This window comes from Chanodichthys erythropterus, chromosome 8 (assembly GCF_024489055.1).
Source record: "Chanodichthys erythropterus isolate Z2021 chromosome 8, ASM2448905v1, whole genome shotgun sequence".
NCBI classification, from domain to species: domain Eukaryota; kingdom Metazoa; phylum Chordata; class Actinopteri; order Cypriniformes; family Xenocyprididae; genus Chanodichthys; species Chanodichthys erythropterus.
Window position 1 is genome coordinate 43,632,646 of NC_090228.1, and position 16,501 is coordinate 43,649,146.

Here is a 16,501-nt window from a genome sequence, read left to right on the forward strand (position 1 = left end):
TGTTGGCATCAGAGGGGACACACAGAGTGTGGCCCACCCTTCATTCTCCTGTGGAACTCATTTGCATAAAGCACAAAGTTGGAAGTCTTTACAGTGTCTTTACAGTGTCTTTAAAGTTTACCAATGCATTTCTCACTTTCCAAACCACCACCAGAATACATTTGGCAATATTCTAAACAGATAGAAAAAGATTGAACTGTCATTCAATTGTACATTAACAGTTGGATTTGTATCAGAGGTTGCACTACAAATAGCTGTCACTGAGAATACTTATTTTGGTGAAATGGATGTGTAGTTTGCATCAGTTCTAAGGTTTTCAAACATAGTTTTGAATGGATTTGGATTTATCTTTGTGATCTCTCTTTGTTTCACCCATTACTGCTAAGGTCCCGAGGAATTTTTATGGCGGGTCTGTGGCCAACCTTAGGAAGTAGTCTCTAGATGGGTTAAGGGCTGAAACTGCCTATGGACCAATGAGAAGTCCTGTCCTTCCCAGGCTTGGTACAAGAGGTCTTCTTCTTGCCCTCTAAGAGAGATCTGGATGTTGTCCTTACATCTTTATCTGATGGCGTTGGACAGTTTGTATGTGTTAGGCCACCAAGATCCAATAAAAATGTAGCAAACCTTTGTCCACTGTTACAGATAGAGAGGGGCCCGGCCATAAACTGGGCCCTAGAATGTGCTGTTCACTACAAGGGTTAACCTGACTATTACTGTACTCATTGTTTTATTAATTTACTGTACAGTTTGGGAGAAGTTAAACACACCCCCAACCATTAAAGTTCATTCTAGCACATATAATGTCCCGATCTCAAACACTCATAAAAATCTTTTCTTTAGAGGTTTTCTCATTCTGTCAATAGATATTTGCTAAGAATGGCAATAGCTATTACTGTAATTATTTTCATGTCATTTTACTCTACATTTTTGGATCAAATTAAAGGCAAAACTCCACTATATAAGTGCATTCTAACTCTTGCAGCACCCAGTCGACTTGGTGGCAGACAACACCCTGAGGACAACCAACAGAGATGCAACCGAAGATGGAGACCCAGATGGAGCTGATGAGCTCACGTGCAGCCGATGGTCCCGGTGACCGAGGTGGAGCCGGGAATCCTGAGGACAGAGGCTGAGTCGGTGGGACTGAGGATGGAGGCAGAGCTGGGGGGAAGGTAGAGCCAGATGGATTTGTAGGTGTAGGCAGGTCAATGCTTGACCAAGGGGGAGCCTGAGGGATGAGGGAACCCAGATAAGCTATATGGCCAATGGTTGATCTGAAGTGTCGAAGGGCCGAAGTAGAGCAGTGGGCACAGAGGCTGGAGGTGGAAACGGGATCTTCTGTGCGAGAAGGAGCTGTTGGCCTGAAGACACTTGGCATCTCTTGCTGGCATGTGGAGGATGTAGAAGGTGATGGTGGGGCTGAGGAACTGGCTGAATGAAGAGGTGTGAGAGGGAGGCTGGGTGGGAATTCAGGAAATAAAAGGGACACTACAGATACAGGTGCTGGAGATACAGATGGTACACCAGAGACCAGACAGGAAGAGGCCCCAGGGTGGAGTCGCAGGTGGGAGGCAGAATAGCGCCCCATTGGAAATACAGGGTAGAATCACCTCTCCAAAAAAGTCTATCAAGATCACTTCAACAAATCCTTCAGTTCATCAAAATATTTGCCAGAGTTTTACATACACATTTCCACAGCAGTAGTGTTGTGGGCAGAGTTTTTTTCCCAGCCCTCAAACTCCACAATCACTAACTCAGTGAAGAATGGTGTTGCCAGCTTGCACACCTGGTAAGACTCTGTAGGTGGTCTGAGCTACAAAACACTCTGTCCTTATCATTGGTATGGGCTTGTCTCTCATGGTGGCCGGTCTCCACTGTCTGCGGTGGGCTCAAATAGCATCTCCGTCACATCGTTCATCATTGGTGGTGGTTGGCTGGCCTCTGGCACTGGAGTGGGACTGGTGGTGAAGTCAAACAAAGGAACTAATAAGGGAGTAAATGAACACTGGAGGAAACTAATTACATAATTAACAGACTGTTCAAACTAAGAAACACAACACAGCAGACATGTGACACTGTAGTCATGTTGACAATTTTATTGATGCTATTACTACTTAATAGTAATAGATTACTACTACTCTGGACCTTGACTGTTGCAACTTTGTTGCTTTCAATGGAGGATGAAAAAACCTCTTGGATTTTGCATAAATATCATAATTTGACATGAAACAAATGTGATTTTTGGGTGAACTAACCCTTTAATATAACTCTGTTTGTGTTCATCAAAAAGACAAATGTCATTGAAAAGAACATTCCTCCTCCTCTCAATGCTATAACAGGTGCCGCTCTCCCACTCCAGCATGAGATGCAGCCTGTAACACATCAAGCAAAATTTTGGCATTCTCACGAAAATAGCATTCCCCTCCTCTCAATGCTGTGACAGGTGCCTCTTACTTGCTTCAGTGCGAAACACAGCCAGTAGCACTTTAATAATTCGCCACTCAACTCCGGGCATGGCAGGCCATCCCCATGCTGTCGAGCTGGATATCAGAAATAACAGAACGAGTCTACTATCTCCATTTCGCTCGCAGACCACCACACTTCTTGGGCATGATTTACTCCTCAGTCTCAGGCAACAGGTCTCATGTCCTCCAAGCCAAAGTGCAGTCTCTGCTAGAAAAAGGTGATGTGGAGATAGTTCCCTCAGAATGCAGAGAGTCAGGCTTTTACAGCTGCTACTTCCTCGTTCCAAAGAATGATGGTGGTCTCAGGCCCATTTTTGATCTGTGAGGTCTGAAACGGATCCTCATGAGATTAATTTATATTGGTCAATCTGAAAGACTCTGACTTTCATATCTAGAAAGCCCCCCACAAAAGGCCATTCTTGAGATTTGCCTTTGAGGGAGTGGTATACGAATTCCTAAATTCCTTCCATTCATACTCTCTAGAGCTCCGCATAACTTTATGAAGTTTGTAGATGCGGCCCTCTCTTTTTTGCAACAGAACAGAAAATCGGGAGCATAGCAGCCTTTTTCAAGTTGGGGTCTTCTTCCCCTGAATAGATGTAAGAAGCGGCAAGGCCATTTGCAACCACTACAGCACTGGTTGAAAGACATGTTCCACCTCGTGAGTGGCACACAGGCCTGCACCTTCTTAGAGTTCGCCACCACTGTGTTCTTGGTCCCCTTGAAATCGTCCCATTTTTATTAGAACAGGATAATGCTGGGCTCTGTTTCCAGAAGGAAAGTGGTCATGACAGACATCTCCAAGATGGGTTTGGGGCCCTGTGTGACTGCAGAATAGCCTTCAGCTCATGGGCGACTCCCTTGATGAATTGGCACATCAACCATCTGATGGGATACGTTGGCACTAGATGTACTAGATGGCACTTTGATATTTAGGGTAAATTCACCTTTAGTTTTCTCCCAAACTGTACAGTAAAAATATATGACAATAAGTACAGTAATAGTCAGGTTGACCCTGAATAAATATCAGTTGACAGAATGAGCAAACCTATCAAGAAAAGATTTTTATGAGTGTTTGAAAATAAGACATGATGTAAGTGCTAGAATGACTTTTGATGTTTGAAGGTGAGTTTGCCTTTAATTTTCTCCCAAACTCTACAGTAAAATGATATGCCAGAATGAGCAAACCTATTAGTGTTCGAATTTGGGCCATATGTGCTAGAATGCACTTTGATATTGGAGGTGAGTTTGCCTTTAAGTTTCTCCCATACTGTACAGTAAAATGATACAACGAGTATAGTAATATCTAGGGTGACCCTGAATAACAATCAATTGAAGGAATTAGCTAACCTATAAAGAAAATATTTTTATGAGTGTTTGTTTGAATATAGGCTACAGTGCAAGTGCTTGGATGCACTTTGATATTATAGGTGAGTTTGACTTTAATTTTCTCCCAAACTGTACAGTAAAATGATACGAATATGAGTACAGTAATAGCTAGAGTAACCCTTAATAAATATCAGTTGACAGAATGAGCAAACCTATAAAGGGAAGATTTTTATGAGTGTTTGAAAATGAGCCACGGTGCAAGGGCTTGAATGCACTTTTAGTGCATTCAAGTCGAGGTGGATAGTGGAGGTGAGTTTGACTTTAATTTTCTCCCAAACTGTACAGTAAAATTATATGAAAATAAGTACAGTAATAGCCAGGGTGAGCCTGAATAAATATCAGTTGACAGAATGAGCTAACCTATAAAAAAATATATTTTTATGAGTGTTTGAAAATGGACCACGGTGGAAGTGACAAAATGAACTTTGATATTGTGGGTGAGTTTAACATTAATTTTCTCCTAAACTGTAAAGTAAAATGATATGAAAATAAGTACAGTAATAGCCAGTGTGACCCTGAATAAATATCAGTTGACAGAATGAGCTAACCTATACTAAAAAGATTTTTATGAGTGTTTGAAAATGGACCACGGTGCAAGTGCTAAAATGCATTTTGATATTGTGGGTGAGTTTAACATTAATTTTCTCCTAAACTGTAAAGTAAAATGATATGAAAATAAGTACAGTAATAGCCAGTGTGACCCTGAATAAATATCAGTTGACAGAATGAGCTAACCTATAAAGAAAAGATTTTTATGAGTGTTTGAAAATGGACCACGGTGCAAGTGCTAAAATGCATTTTGATATTGTGGGTGAGTTTGACTTTAATTTTCTCCCAAACTGTACAGTAAAATGGTATGAAAATAAGTACGGTAATAGCCAGCGTGACCCTGAATAAATATCAGTTGACAGAATGAGCTTACCTATAAAGAAAATATTTTTATGAGTGTTTGAATATGGGCCACAGTGCAAGTGCTAAAATGCACCTTGATAGTGGGGGTGAGTTTGACTTTAATTTTCTCCCAAACTGTACAGTAAAATGATATGAAAAAGAGTACGGTAATAGCCAGCGTGACCCTGAATAAATATCAGTTGACAAAATGAGCTAACCTATAAAGGTACTAATTACTATATATATATATATATATATATATATATATATAAAAATATAACTTATATACATTAATATTAACATTAATTAATATTCATACTATATAATAATTACTGTATAATATACATAAAACATTAAAATTAATAAATGGTTCATAATTATTACCATTACTATTAACATTAACATTAATATATGATATATAGCATATACAAACATTAAATTACAATAAAATAAGTATATAAAAATAACTTATCTGATGTCTCTTTATGTTATTGCCCTTTTTACGGTTAACTGCAAGAGTATAAAGGAAACTGCCATCTTTAAATGCATTTAGACCGTTTCCAGCACCCATACCGTAAGTGCAGGAATAGACGCGCAAACTAAAAAAAAAAGAGCGGCTGGCTTGACCGTGTATTTTCGACGCGCGGCCCACTTGACCGCAGTGTTTGACTGCGGTGGTTTATGGCACATGTTTGTATGGAGCACCAAAACATTCATATGATTGGTCAAATCGACCCGTATTCTGTAAGATATTAATTCATAAAGTGTCTGCTTGACTATGTAACGTTACCGAAAATATCCAGATGCCATTCTGATACAGTTCCCTGCTGCTAATCCTCATTTACTGTTCAAAAATATTATTGGTTCAATGTAGGATTTAGACAGACTATTGTAAACGTGAATAAAGAGTTGAACATGCTGTCTTATATCTTTCTGTCAACAGATGCTGTTCTTCACGAGTCTCTGCGGTCATCATTGTGCCATCAGACACAATGAGAAGCTCATCAGAAAATGGATATAATGTGTAATTTGTATATGTGTATAGAGGGTCACCATGGTCCAATATTTTTTTTTCTCTAATGAAAAACATGGTAAGTTTTGCTGAAGTTTAAATAAAAACTTGGATTTGTCAATGAAATATGTCTCTTCATTAGTGATGTTCTTATATTTTATTTATTTTAATGGCCTTGAAAACAAATGCATTCAACTTTGGGAAAATGTGTTAAACTGTATTTAAATAGTAGCACAACTGTATTGTGTGAGATTATGTAATTCAAAGTACAGTAGTCAACATTTGAAGTGGATCAAAAAAGTTCAGCAAAGTTGTCCTAAGAAGAAGGTTTTGATCCGCTTCAAATGTTGACTATATTATACAAAGTGTATTGTTATTGACTGCAAAGTGTGTAATGTTTAATATTTGGAATAAGCCAAAGGTACTGAGCATACTATTACCTGTAAAATAATATATTCAGTGTATATTGCTTGTGTGTTCGGAAGACACTCGTAATTATTTTGTAATGTACTTATAACACAAAGTGCACTCATAACAGAAATAAAGTATACTTATAACACAAATAAAAGTATACTTATAATACAACGTATATTTATAACAAATAAAATATACTTATAACACAAATTAAGTACACTTTAATATCACTAATCAAGCATGTAATTAGTCCCTACACAGACATATACTTAAATACTACTTAATTTCAACTTAAATATACTTAGTACAAAATTAGTTGTTTCAAAATAGCACCCTTTAACTAATCATTAACACACTTGAAATATACTAATAATTAGTCTTGCTGCAAGTGTACTTAGCTTACTTTTTTTTCACAAGGGTAAAATATTTAGTAGTTGTCAGTTAACTATTTTTGTCAGTCTGATTTTATTTGTTGTATTTTGGCACTGGTTTCACTGTTACTTCATGAAAGTTGAATTGATATATATTTTTGGTCGTAATATTTGTATTGTGTGGTAACCATTTTATAAAAGTTTTAAAAAACAATTATTAAACATTATAGATACTGTATGCTTATAAATCTATTAATGCTTTATAAATGATGAATTGACTATATACTTGTTACGTGTCGTTGCTGTAGAGAAGAGGCGTTCACGGACTTCCACAATAAATGGGTCTTTATTAACATTAAGGAGCGAGAAACAACATCCAACACATCAAATAACATTTAGAACAGACAAGGAGTGAAGGGAGTGAGTCCATATATAAAGGGAGTGCAAACGAGGAAGTCCAGGTGGTGACGATAAGTGATGATGGGGAGATGACGAGGGAAGTGAGTGCAGGTGTGAAGAACACGAGGACTGTGGAACACGGGAACTGTGACAATACTAATGTTTAACTGAATTTTATATATATATATAGGCTATATATATCCTCTAGTCTAGCCCATAAAGTCAATAATTGTTTTTTCTTGCAATCTTCCTTGCTCTCTGTTGGAAAATGCTCACACAGATTTTTTTATGTATATTGTACACAAATGTCATTACTATACTGAAGAATATGGCCAAACAAACTGTAACTGTATATTTGACAATCAAAAACATTAATAAAAATATTAATAAATCATGTTATGTATTCAGAATGTAAAAGAGCACTACAGTGACTGAACTAAATTATATATGATATGAGATGGGATGTGTCTGTTATTAATCTTTGAGTGTACAGATCTGAAATTAAAGTTTTTTGCAATAAACAATGAAAGGCTTCAGTTATTAATATAAGATGTAACATTGACATTAACACTGTTTTATACATATAAAATTTGTTCACTATAAGTTTGAAACTTACAGATCTATAAAATAAAAGGAATATAAAAACTGTCACAAAGATTAAAGGAGTTGTTTGTTTCAAAGTTTCCAAGTTCACTATACATTTAATTTATTGGTTTTTCGTGTCATGCACTTTAATTGTACCTCTGGGTCCAGTCTCTCACAGAAGCTCATAATAATTAATTGTTTTCATTGAAAAGAACAATTCTCCAAACACCTCGAGACAGCTTCAGCACTTACCTAATCACTCATTTGTCTAGCCGGTTTAGTGAATCTGTTAATTAACTTTGATGCAATGCTACAAATTGTTGTTTTTCCATAATGACACCTTGGGATCTTATTTCATTGCAAACAGTCACTTGTCAGTACACGCCTGAAAGGCTGCTGTACACCTGTCCTACACCAAGGCCAATGATAAATTGGATAAGTAAAGTTGATTTCCATATAACGCTTGAGTGATTATACCACATCACTGCTTTGTACCTCTTACTTCTGATTAAATCACAACCCTGGGTGAACACTGATTAAGATACGGAACAAATAACATTTTGTTAACAGGTTTTGTTGTTGCTGAAAGGCTCACAAACAATTTGGCTGCCCCCAAGACTGATCTATTTGTTTTGGCTGTCAAAGTAGCTTTGCCTTAGAGACTAAAGTAGCTCAAGGTTAATACTGTGCTGCTGCTTGAGTCTTTGTTTTACTTACTTTGTTTAACTCATTTTGATCTTGTGTTAGACATTGCAAAAATGTCAAGAAAATGCTTCATTTAACTGAACATGAAATGGTTTATCAACAGTACTGCCTTTAATGCATTTTGACGTGTATCCTGGAATTTTTGTCAATATGTAATGTTAAAGAAATTCATTTAGTAGCTCAATTTTAGCCAAATACATTACAAAATGAAAAGTGCAGCTCTCCACCACGAGATCATTATTGTAGCAGAATAAATTCACACATATTATGTACTGGTTAGCGGAGTATGAGAAAACATTTTTGGAGGTTAATGTTTTTAAAAAATAAAAGTTATGAAACAGACTTTTGCTGTTTTGCTTCATGATAAGTATTTCCCAATAGTAGTACCTAAACTGTAACATATTTCCATTTTGACATATTATTTTTAAACATTTTAAAACATCTGATTAATGAGTTAGTTCACCCAAAAATGAAAATTCTGTCATTAATTACTCACCCTCATGCCGTTCCACACCCGTAAGACCTTTGTACATCTTCAGAACACAAATTAAGATATTTTTGTTGAAATCTGATGGCTCCGTGAGGCCTCCATAGGGAGCAATGACATTTCCTCTCTCAAGATTCATTAATGTACTAAAAACATGTTTAAATCAGTTCATGTGAGTACAGTGGTTCAATATTAATATTATAAAGAGACGAGAATATTTTTGGTGCACCAAAAAAACAAGATAACAACTTATTTAGTGATGGCAGATTTAATAACACTGCTTCAGGAAGCTTCGGAGCACAGTGAATCAGTGTATTTACCTTTAATGTGAAAAAAACAGGATGGTGAATCATGTTCACAGGAAACAAATAGGGAATTCCATGTTTTATGGAGACATTCCATAGACATGATGATTTTTATACTGTGCAAACTGTGTTTTCTAGCCCCTAACCCTACCCCTAAACACAACCCTCACAGTAAATGTTCTGCATTTTTACATTTTCAAAAAAATGTCTTTTTCCTAATGGGGACCAAAAAATGTCCTCACAAGAAAAAATATTCTGGATATTGCCATCTTTGTGGGGACATTTTGTCCCCATACCGTCATAGGGCATGGGTCAACCTAAACCACACAAACAGCATAGGTTTTTGTAATTTGTCATGATTAATCACACCTAACATTAAAATTAGTAATCATAAGTATTTTTTTTCACAGCGAATAATCAAATTAATGTGGAAAAACAAAGTATGTAATAAATGCTTCCTGTTTCAGTCAAAAAAGCTTGTGTACATTGCAAAACATAAACATTTAGAGATATGAAAACAAAGAAAAATGCCAAATAACAGCATAATCATAAGCAGTTTGTTCGATAACAACAGTTATGAGAAGACCTGTTGTTAAGAAAGAGCTATTGAAAATGAAAGCTCAAAATTGAAAGTTGCTGTTTTTAAAGATTTTAATGGTCTTTTGGGAAATCCTATGTCAAAATCCAGCTGTCAGTCTCTGATCCCAAAATATTTACATAGTAAAAGGTACATGAAATATTGTAGTCAATTGCTGAAAGAGAATTAATTCAACCATAGTCAAACTAACTAAATGTTGCATATCGAAACACTGATCACCATAACGGTGACTTCAAACAGACTGCAACTTTTAACACATATGCAAGGTTTTTTGTGGTCTTGCTGGAATCATATCAGCACCCAAAGTACAACATATGCTGGTCCATCAGCACACCAGCATCCCAAGCTTATCCCAGCATGCAAAACATACCTTATGCTGGTCCACCAGCAAACCGCTTCTCATGACGGGGACCAGCAATGCTAGATTTTTCAGCAGGGATAATAAAAACCCATCCAGCGTATCTGAACTGGGCACATTTTTTGACATGACACTCAACCCAGCATACCCGGTTAAAAAAGTCACCGCTTGCCGTATACTTAATTCATGTATAGTTCTTCCAAATAGGGGTGTTCTCAGATGTCCCCAAAAGGAGGTTTTGTCAGACATAACTGCATGATACAATATTGTCCCTAAAATTTGGTTAAGTAGGTACAAATAGACAAACATAATACCCTACTATCTTTCATTTACCATTTCAAGATTACTCTCAGTAATAACCAACACTAACAGTTTACAATAATCTCAAGTGCTAAATTGATTCTGGGAGAGCTCATCATAGGTGCTCATAGCATACAGCAGTGGCAGTCTCTTGGTAATATTAGTGTGAAGACAATGAAAACTATAGCCTGGAGGCACACTTAGTATACCCCCGTGTTTGAACATAGCTCATAGCAGTAATTGTGATAAAATGCCTCCAAATGCTGTAGAAGAACCTGTAATGAGCTATTCAGCAGATCTATCGAAATTTCTATCGAAATGGTAGGCTTAGAACGACCTTGTAAAGTAAAATCTCTCTCTCTCTCTCACTCTCTCTCTCTCTCTCTCTCTCTCTCTATATATATATATATATATATATATATATATATATGTATATATACACCAGTCAGCAACTGTGATGCACTGTGTATTCTGACACCTTTCCATCAGAACCAGCATTACCTTCTTGAGCAATTTGAGCTATAGTAGCTCGTCTGTTGGATCGGACCACACGGGCCAGCCTTTCCTCCCTCCCCAAGTGCATCAATGAGCCTTGGTTACCCTGTAGCCGGTTCACCACTGTTCCTTCCTTGGACCACTTTTGATAGATACTGACCACTGCAGACCGGGAACACCCCACAAGAGCTGCAGTTTTGGAGATGTTCTGACCCAGTCATCTAGCCATCACAATTTGGCCCTTATCAAACTTGCTTAAATCCTTAAGCTTGCCCATTTTCCTGCTTCTAACACATCAACTTTGAGGACAAAATGTTCACGTGCTGCTTAATATATCCCACCCACTAACTGGTGCCGTGATTAAAGGGTTAGTTCACCCAAAAATGAAAATTCTGTCATTTATTACTCACCCTCATGCCGTTCCACACCCATAAGATCTTCGTTAATCTTCAGAACACTAATTAAGATATTTTAGTTGAAATCCGATGGCTCCGTGAGGCCTGCATAGAGAGCAATGACATTTCCTCTCTCAAGATCCATTAATGTAATAAAAACATATTTAAATCAGTTCATGTGAGTACAGTGGTTCTTATAATATTAATATTATAAAGTGACGAGAATATTTTTGGAGCGCCAAAAAAACCCAAAATATCGACTTATTTAGTGATGGCCGAATTCAAAAGAATGCTTCAGGAAGCATCGGAGCATAAATGAATCAGTGTATTGAATCATAATTCAGATCGCGTGTCAAACTGCCAACGGCTGAAATCACGTGACTTTGGCGCTCCAAACAGCAGTTCGATACACTGATTCATTTATGCTCCGATGCTTCATGAAGCAGTGTTCTGAAATCGGCCATCACTAAATAAGTCGTTATTATGTTTTTTTTGGCACACCAAAAATATTCTCGTGGCCTTATAATATTAATATTGAACCACTGTACTCACATGAACTGATTTAAAAATGTTTTTAGTACCTTTATGGATCTTGAGAGAGGAAATGTCATTGCTCCCTATGGAGGCCTCACGGAGCCATTGGATTTCAACTAAAATATCTTAATTTGTGTTCCGAAGATTAACAAAGGTCTTACGGGTGTGGAACGGCATGAGGGTAAGTAATAAATGACAGAATTTTCATTTTTGGGTGAACTAACCCTTTAAGAGATAATCAGTGTTATTCACTGACTTCACTTGTCAGTGGTCATAATGTTATGCCTGATCGGTGTTTGTATATATATATATAGACTATTCTGTAATTTGGTCTTTTTTTGGTCTTCGATTGATTAGTTTACTAGCCACACAATTTTGGAAAAAACATTTATTTCATATTGTCTCAATAAAATTATAATACAAAAATAATCTTCTTCTGTGATGTTCTGTTCATGTACAGAGAAATTCCCTCAGGAAATGTTGGTTCATGCAAGTTTATTTGAGGTTGCTTCTGAGTACAGTATAAAGGTGGGCTTAGTTGAATCTAGTGCGCACTATGTTAGCGAGAGTGTGCTAGAATGTGCGTTCATGCTTTTGTAAATATTAGTTGCATCCTATCATGTAGGAAACCCCTCTTTGTGTGCAATGAAGCTTCAAAGTGGTGTATAATTTGGTTCAAGCAGTGAAGTGTACAGAGAAAGGATGGCATATAATAGTGTGTATGTTTGTGTGACAGTGTTGTTCTTCAGCACTTTGATCTCTTCACAGCTCCTTCAGACCTGTCGACTCATCCGCAGCACCTCAGACCTGCCTGTGCTAACCAGTGAAGGAGACATCATGATCGGTGCCCTCTTTTCTCTACACGACACTGTGATGGAATCTCCTCCGTCTTTTACTGAAGAGCCATATCCTACGCAGTGCTCAGGGTCAGTCTGTAAATATCCTAAAATATTACAATGCTGCATTTATGCTTAACATTTTGAAATTGTATGGTGTTTTCTTTGTTCTATTCTTTGCTTCTTAATGAAATTTCAGACGTATATTGTTAAGCTTTCTTACAATATTATTATTGTAATGTTATGAACATTAAAACATGGTATTTTGTTGATAATTTAATGCTCTTTGTCCCAAAAAGGTTTAATTTCCGAACCTTTCGATGGATGCAGACAATGATTTTTGCCATAGAGGAGATCAACAGAGATAAACGACTCCTAGCCAACTTAACTCTGGGTTATAAGATTTATGATTCATGCAGTACCCCTTTTCATGCCCTCCGCACAGCCTTGGCTCTAATGAATGGGAATGAAGGGGGTACAGGCAAACCAAAGTGCCGAGGCCGGGTGCCTGTTGTCATTGGTGATGGAGGATCCACATTATCCCTAGTGGTTGCACGCTTTCTGGGTGTTTTTCATGTTCCACAGGTGAGTTACATTCAAGAGGTACATTCAGTCATGTATACTATGCTCTCAGAACTCATGTCCTCTCCTTTCCCTAGGTAAGCTATTTCTCAAGCTGTGCATGTCTCAGTAATAAACTAGAGTTTCCTTCATTTCTGAGGACTATGCCTAGTGACTTTTTCCAAGTGGATGCTCTTGCACAGCTAGTGCAACACTTTGGTTGGAGCTGGATAGGCACGTTTGCAGGGGATGATGCTTATGGCCGTGGTGGTGCTCAAATTTTTAATGATGAGGTGACCAAACTAGGTGCATGTATCGCATTTTATGAAATTATCCCAAAAAACCATGACCAAACAGAGATGTCCAGGATTGTAAAGAGGATCCGTGAGACGGGAACCCGTGTGGTGCTGGTCTTTGCTCTAGAGCAAGATGCAAGAGCTCTCTTCTGGGAGGCCCTTCAGCAAAACCTCACTGGTATTCAATGGTTGGCCAGCGAGGCCTGGATCACAGCAGCCGTCCTCTCCACTCCTGAATTCCACTCCATCCTTCAGGGCTCCATGGGCTATGCCATCCGCAGGGCTGATATACCTCTCCTGCAGCCTTTCCTGCTACGGCTACATCCCTCCAAATACCCGCAGGACCCATTTGTTGAGCAGTTTTGGCAGGAGATGTTTAAGTGCTCTCTAGGCACAAGCACCTCAATTAGACCCCCCTGTAATGGCTCTGAAGTACTTGCCAATACAGGCAACATCTACTCGGATGTATCTCAGCTCAGAATCTCTTATAATGTTTATAAGGCAGTGTACGCCATTGCACACGCTCTGGATTCAATGCTGCACTGTGAACCTGGCAAAGGACCTTTTGCTGGGGGATCGTGCCCCAACTCCAGCAGCATACAGCCATGGCAGGTAAAAGATGTTCTTTAGTTTAGATAATGACGTTTAAACAGATGTTACAACTGTTCCCTTTTTATGTTTTGCCTTTCTTTTATCCACTCTTTGTGTCTTATCCAATCACTCATACACATGAAGCTCCTGGATTATTTAAAGCATATCCACTTTACTAATGACTTTGGTGAGGAGACCAAGTTTGACAGAAATGGAGATCCTGTGGCCATGTATGATCTCATCAACTGGCAGCTCATTGGCAATGGAGAGGTGCGGTACGCCACTGTGGGGAGATTTGATGAAACGATGCAGCCTAAACTAGTGATTGAAGAGAAAAACATAATCTGGAATGGAAACCAGAGACAAGTAATGCTCCAGTGTGAATTATATTTTACAATTTTGTTTGCTTTTCCTCCCTATAGCTCTTGTGTTTGCTGGGTACTTGTGCATAACTTTATGATGAGTATCTCTGTAGTTTGTCCTTTCTCTGAATTGCAGGTCCCTACATCCGTCTGCAGCACCAGCTGTCCTCCAGGGACTAGAAAAGCTACAAGGCCAAACTTTCCTCTCTGCTGCTTTGATTGCATTATCTGTGCAGCTGGGGAGGTTAGCAATCAGACAGGTATGTCCTAAATCAGAGGTCTCCAAACTTGTTCATGGAGGCCAAGGACCACTGTCCTGCAAAGTTTAGCTCCAACCCCAATTAAACACCTGAACCAGCTCATCAACATCAAGGTCTCGCTAGGCATAGAAGAAACTTTCAAGCAGATGTGTTGGAGCTAAACTCTGCAGGACAGACCCCTGTCCTAAATCAACTCTGTCCTGCTGATGTTCGAGGACTAATTTAGAATTGTTTTAATGTATTTTGCTACTGTGCACAGTTGACACTAGTCAACATTTGAAATGGACCAAACCCTTTCATCAAGGTTGTCCTAAAACCTTCTTCTTAGGACAACTTTTTTGGTCCACTTCAAATGTTGACTACTGTATTTATCGTAGAGGAAAGATTATCTTCTACTTTTATTCATCAGATGCCTTAGAGTGTGAAAAGTGCCTGCCTGAGTTCTGGTCCAATACTAGACGAGACACCTGCATCCCGAAGCTGGTGGAGTTCCTTTCCTACAACGATACCATGGGCATCACTCTGCTGGCTGTGGCTCTGCTGGGATCCTGTTTCACACTCGCAGTTGCTCTGATATTTGTCCTTAAACGCCACACACCTTTAGTCAAAGCTAACAACTCGGAGCTCAGTTTCCTCATTCTTAGCTCACTGTGGCTTTGTTTTTTGTGTGCACTAGCATTTATTGGGCAGCCCACATCCTGGTCATGTGGGCTTCGCCACACTGCATTTGGTATTGCATTCTCCCTCTGTCTGTCCTGCATCCTTGGGAAGACTATGGTGGTACTCATGGCTTTCAGAGCCACACTACCTGGCACTAATGTCATGAAATGGTTCGGCCCTCTACAGCAGCGTGGCATTATCTTCTTGTGCACGGCTGTGCAATTGGTGATTTGCTGCACATGGCTGAGTGTGGCACCTCCTGTCCCGCGTAAGCTCATGACTCGTGAAACTGCCCGGATTATTCTTTTGTGTGATGTGGGCTCTCCGTTGGCCTTCTCCCTGGTGCTGGGCTACATTGGCCTGCTTGCAGCTGTCTGCTTCCTGCTGGCCTTCTTTGCTCGAAAGCTCCCAGATAATTTCAATGAGGCTAAATTCATTACTTTCAGCATGCTGATCTTCTGTGCCGTGTGGATTGCATTTGTGCCGGCGTACGTCAGCTCACCGGGGAAGTATACTGTGGCCGTGGAGATTTTTGCCATTCTGGCCTCCAGTTATGGCCTTCTGCTGTGTATATTCACCCCAAAATGTTACATCATTCTGCTTAAACCTGAGAAAAATACAAAGAGATATTTGATGTCCAAATCTAATTCAGAAAGGAAATATTGACATGCTTATTGATTAAAAGTTTGTGTTCTTGATTTTCACCAGTTTTAAATTGCTTTTTGTGGTTTTGTTTCATAAAATAAACAATTGTTATGTCCTTTAAATATGAATGTTGCACTGTTTATTACAATTAAAGCTTATTTTATCAAAATCAAGTTCACCAGCATTCATGATAAACCTTCCACATAAAACATGATTGAAACAATAGTATTAATATTTGAACCCAAAGTCTAAATCTTTCCAACCCATGTTTTTACCCTCTAGTTGTAAGATCCCATCCTTTTTTGTTCTGTCATAATTCATTCTGTCCTCAATAGTGAAAGGGAACCATTTTATTTCCCCTGAGCATAAAAAACCATGTGCCATAAAAGCTGAGCATGTAATCATCCATTCTCTTCCACTCATTGAACGCTGCAATAACAACTGCACACTAATGATTTAACCCACTTCAGCCACACGTGTATAATAAGATTGATCATATCTGCCACTTCTTCGTCATCAGGGGAAAAGAGAAGTAGACACTCTAGTCCCTAAGGAAAGATAATTTCACAACACTGGAAACATTATGA

General features: G+C 38.5%; 1 protein-coding gene across 1 annotated transcript; it reads left to right on the forward strand.

Moving 5' to 3' along the window:
- The first annotated feature begins 12,405 nt into the window (after positions 1-12,405).
- Positions 12,406-15,935, forward strand: LOC137025289 (extracellular calcium-sensing receptor-like). Its single transcript, XM_067393298.1, has 6 exons — positions 12,406-12,629; positions 12,839-13,124; positions 13,199-14,008; positions 14,132-14,353; positions 14,486-14,609; positions 15,019-15,935. The coding sequence occupies exons 1-6, from the start codon at positions 12,406-12,408 to the stop codon at positions 15,933-15,935; spliced, it is 2,583 nt and encodes an 860-aa protein (XP_067249399.1).
- The last annotated feature ends 566 nt before the right edge of the window (positions 15,936-16,501 follow it).

Excerpts from the sequence above, each read along its gene's own strand:
- LOC137025289 (XM_067393298.1), top strand. The coding sequence starts at position 12,406 with ATGGCATATAATAGTGTGTATGTTTGTGTGACAGTGTTGTTCTTCAGC. Across the intron at positions 12,630-12,838 it reads TATCCTACGCAGTGCTCAGG|GTTTAATTTCCGAACCTTTC; the intron begins GTCAGTCTGTAA and ends TGTCCCAAAAAG. Across the intron at positions 13,125-13,198 it reads GTGTTTTTCATGTTCCACAG|GTAAGCTATTTCTCAAGCTG; the intron begins GTGAGTTACATT and ends TCCTTTCCCTAG.